The 4665-nt window shown below is 39.2% G+C and overlaps 1 protein-coding gene across 1 annotated transcript in view; it reads right to left on the reverse strand.

Moving 5' to 3' along the window:
- The window catches only part of SYTL5 (synaptotagmin like 5), a gene marked incomplete at its 5' end in the record, with an annotated part of 95912 nt that overhangs the window by 33914 nt on the left and 57333 nt on the right, over positions 1–4665 (reverse strand). Inside the window, one exon of the mRNA XM_006768677.2 lies at positions 1523–1631. Coding sequence (XP_006768740.1) covers positions 1523–1631 — 109 coding nt within the window. The remainder of the gene's footprint in view (positions 1–1522; positions 1632–4665) is intronic.

A 4665-nucleotide genomic window follows, 5' to 3' on the forward strand; every position in this document is an offset into this window, starting at 1 on the left:
CTGCTCTCATGAAAATAACTACAATGAAAACCACACACAAGCATCAAGACTCTAAAAGAGAAAATTCCATAACTCTCTTCTTTGAAATTTTAGTCTTGTAAATTGTCATCTCCATGGGGGGCCAGTTCTTTATAAGGGCTGGGGAAGACACTGGTCGACCAGTCACTATGACGTGCACTGACCACCAGGGGGAAGACACTCCCTGGTGGTCAGTGAACTCCCACATTCAACCTCCCATGGCCCCTGCCCCCAGCCAGCCAACCTCCCATGACCTAGCCCCCTGGCTGGCTGACCCTCTGATCAAACCTGAATTGGGGGCTGGTTGGTCAACTTCCATTGACCCCTCCTCCTGGCTGGCCAAACTCTTGCAGCCCCTCCCCCAAGCCAGCCAACCTCCTGTGGCCCTTCCCCCTTGCTGGCCAACCTCCCGTGGCCTCTCCACCCTCCCCACCAGCCAACCTTCTGTGGCCCCTCCCTCCAGCTGGCCAACCTCCCATAGCCCCTCACCCTGGCCGGGCCCCCAATAGGCCGCAATAACCAGCCACACCAAGGGATCACACCGGTGCAAGAATTCCTGCACTAGGCCTCTAGTTTCTATTATAATGAAATGTGCTCAACATGAATAATAAACACCACCACCTTTATTTAGTACAGTTTTAAGCAGTTTCATAAATGAACCTACAGTGGGGCCTTGACTTACGAGTGTCCCAACTAACGAGTTTTTCAAGATAGGAGCTGTCTCTCGGCCGTTTTTTGCTTTGAGTTGCGAGCTAAAATTTGGGTTATGAGCCAGCTTCAGATACCCCACCGCTAGTTGGCACAGTGAACGTCACAGTGAACGCCACAACATCAGCCCAGCATCACGTGTCTCACTCGTTCACTTTTTGATTTGACATATGAGTAATTTGAGTTATGAGCTCCGTCACGGAACGAATTAAACTCGTAAGTCAAGGCCCCACTGTATTTAATCCTTGCAATGTCCTTATAAAGTAAGGAAACTGAGGCCGAGATATAGTAAGTTACTTACACAGGGTCACAATGAAGAGGGTGATAATGAATGGAAGGATAGAGGAGACTGCCTATAGGAGTTGATGGAAGGAGAAAAGCAAGAGGGATTTAAAAGTTGATTCCTTCTGGATTTTTCCTTTATATTCTGTGTTCTAGATCAGCACTTCCTCAAGACTTGCTGTATAGCTGTGAATGTCATTAAGCCATACAGCAGCTATCTATACCTCCCCTCTCTGCAGACAACCCACCCCCCGCCCCAGGGAAGATCTTATATCTCTGGGACTTCACAGAAACAAATGTTGCCATTAAGACTGGTTTCTATGTATGAACTTAGAATCCCATACCGTTCTCCATATATAGTACATCTCAACTCTCCTCAAAAGCCAGTGACACCTAACCCTTTACATTTCATGTGTGTAATGCAAAAGTAACATAGTCCAAAGAATCTCTGATCCCTATTCTCACACTTCTAGAACAAAATGTTCTTGATTAAAGGCATTTATTTTTACTTTACCTTGAAGTTGTCCTGGTGGGAACATCAGGTATTCATCTGGGGGAATATATCGTAAAACAACTGTCAGCTCTCCTTTGTATTGAAGGCCAATATCAGTAGATAATTCCATCTGGTCAAGAGAAGGCATATAAAAAGAAAAAGTGAAAATGCTTGTTTTGTTATTTTGTAGCTCATGTTTGTACAACATTTACTTGGTGATTTAAATGTGAGAATCCATTCCCATTCAACTATGTTATCACTTACTGGTTTAAGAAATGTCTTATGTATGAGAAAAGAGAGGCTTGAAACTCTAAGAAGGCATTTACATATAACTTTTAACATTAAATTAAAAAGAATTTGAGAGGAGATGTGTAACACACATTTGGTCAGTTAATAGATACTGAGTGCCTGTGATGCATTGAGGACTGGACCATCACTGAACATTCATATAGTTTGGGGTATGAGGCAGGGATAAAGATGTCACTGAAGATAGCCTCATAAGGTACTTCTTCCTGTCTGTCCTAGATGTCCTAAGGCTTTCATAAGTGACTAAGAAGGGGAAAGTAAGCAGTAATGCTTGATTCACATTGGGCTACCAGCCACCAATTATAATTCACATCACTAAAATTCAATGTGGAAAAACTAATTCACTAAAACATTGCTGGTGGAAATGTAAAATGGTGTAGTCAATCTGGAAAATAGTTTGGCAGTTTCTTAAAAGACTAAATATGTAACTGCCATACATCCTAGCAATTGTACTTGTGGGCATTTATATTAGAGAAATAAAAGATTATATACACATAAAAACCAGTCCACAAATATTTGTATCATCTTTATTTATAACTAGTAGCCCGGTGCATGATATTCGTGAACATTAAAAGGGAATTAATTAGCGGAAATATATTAATATTTCTGTTTGCCCTTTCTCTATAATAGAAGTGTGAGAGATGAAAGGAAATTGGTAAAATGTATATGAAAATAATATATATTTTTATTAATAAATAAGCAGTAGCAAAAGGATATAACAGAGCCATAATATAAAAAAGACAAACATGTGATATAAAAACAACAGTGATGCAAACAATGACTGATAAAGTGATTAAACTGATTCTAATATCTCCCTGTACACCACATTAAGAGTGAAAACACTTCCAGAGTGCTTGACTAATTTCCCTTGTGATGAAGTATTTAGAACTTTAACTGTAACGTCACATGCTCCTCAAACTCGAGAGAAAGCAACATAACTGACTACGTGCAAAAACAGGTTCAGGTAGGAATATGCCTACTCTGTCTAGAGTTTGTCCTTGTGATTTATTAATAGTCATCACAAATGCTGGCATCATGGGAAACTCGTTGAGTGCTCATTTTTTGAACAAAGAATTGTACATTTAGATATAGTTTTAATATTATCTATAGATATAGTATTTCCAAAGGTAGCTTCAATAATAGATCCATTACAAATCATTTCAAAGGGGATTTCAATAATATCCATTCCTAAATGAAAACTGCTATTAAGTTTGCCATCTCCAAGTTCTACTAACCATTCACTATAAGCAGATCCTCTGATCTCATATTTATTGTAAGAGACAACTTTTTGAAACATCCCCAAACATTGCAGTACTTTAAACCCATTTGTACTATGGCTGATCACATAGCATGCGGTACAATACTGAGACATTGTCGAAAATCTCCTCCAGGAAGGAAAACTTTCCCACCAAATACAACATTCAAATTTCTCTTAGTAATCTGTCTATGGTGTTTATAGCATGACTGGATGCATTGGTGCATTCATCAATAATGAGAAGTTGGGCCTTTTTAATAGTTTTAGCAAGTTCACTGTTTATGTTGAGTCTAGAAATTGAAGTTTCATTTAGTGGAATGGGTAATTTATATTGGGAATGAAAGGTGCTTCCATCAAGAAGTAAATTTGCAGCAATTCCTGTAGATGCTGTGGGTAAAACAGTACTACCACGACCTCTAATATAATGTATTAAAACTTTATAAAGGTACGCATCCATGCTCTGTGGGCCGGTTCCTGCCTTAAACCTCGCCCTTACCAGAAAAACTCAGGGAGGGCGCAGCTGTGGCTAAGAGGACCCAGGACTTAGTGCATCCACACTCTGAGGGCAGGTTCCTGCCTGAAACCTCGCCGCCCTCATGGGAAACAGCTCAGGGAGGGTGCAGCTGTTTCCAAGACAACCCCTGCAGGACTGACTTCCTTCCATTTGGTCGATCCTCAGTCATGCTGTTACACCCAGGGTTTTTATATAAATAGATAGTAACCCCCTGGAAACTACTTAGGTGTCCCTCAAGAAGTGGATGATTAAATTAACTGTGATATATCCATACCATAGAATACTACTCAGCAGTAAAAAGGAATCACTATCAATATACACAACAACTTAGATCTCTAGAAAAGTATTCTGAGTTACAAAAAGACAGTCTCAAAAGATACACACTATACAATTCCATTTATATGACATTCTTAAAATGATAAAATAATAGGTATGGAGAACAGATTAGTGGTTGCTAGAAGTTAGGGGTGGGCATGGCAGGAGGGAAGTGGGTGTCATTATAAAAGAACATGAGGGATTTTGTGATGATGGAACTGTTCTGTAACTTGGCTGTGTGGTAGATACACATGTTTACATGTGGTAAACTGGCATAGAAATAAATATATAAGCACACACACACAAATGAAAATTGAGGAAATCTGAATAAAATTGATAGGTTATATCAATGTCAGTATCTTGACTGTGATGTTGAGGGAAACTGGGTAATGGCTATATAAGATCTCTCTGTATTACTTATTATAACTTTATGTTGAACTATAATCATCCTAAAATCAAAAGTTTAAATTAAAAAAAAATGCAAATCAAAAACATATGTTCTGTAAGCCTCCCTTTTGCCACTGAGTCAACTGAACTTTAATTCTTCATAATCAGGGTAAGAAAAGTAATGTACTTTCTAAGAATCTTCATTAAGAAATCGGACTCCTTAGTACTGAGCCAGGAATGTGAGAACTACTCTCTTCTGAGAGAAGACAGACTGAAAAAATTCAGAAACCTAAAAATTCACAGCAAAGCCAGAAGCTGTTCAAGCCTCAGGAAAAAAAAAGAAAGAAAGACCAAAAGGAATCCTTGTCTGACTGTCTTTCCTTTTTA

This window comes from Myotis davidii, unplaced genomic scaffold (genome assembly GCF_000327345.1).
Source record: "Myotis davidii unplaced genomic scaffold, ASM32734v1 scaffold1263, whole genome shotgun sequence".
Lineage (NCBI taxonomy): Eukaryota > Metazoa > Chordata > Mammalia > Chiroptera > Vespertilionidae > Myotis > Myotis davidii.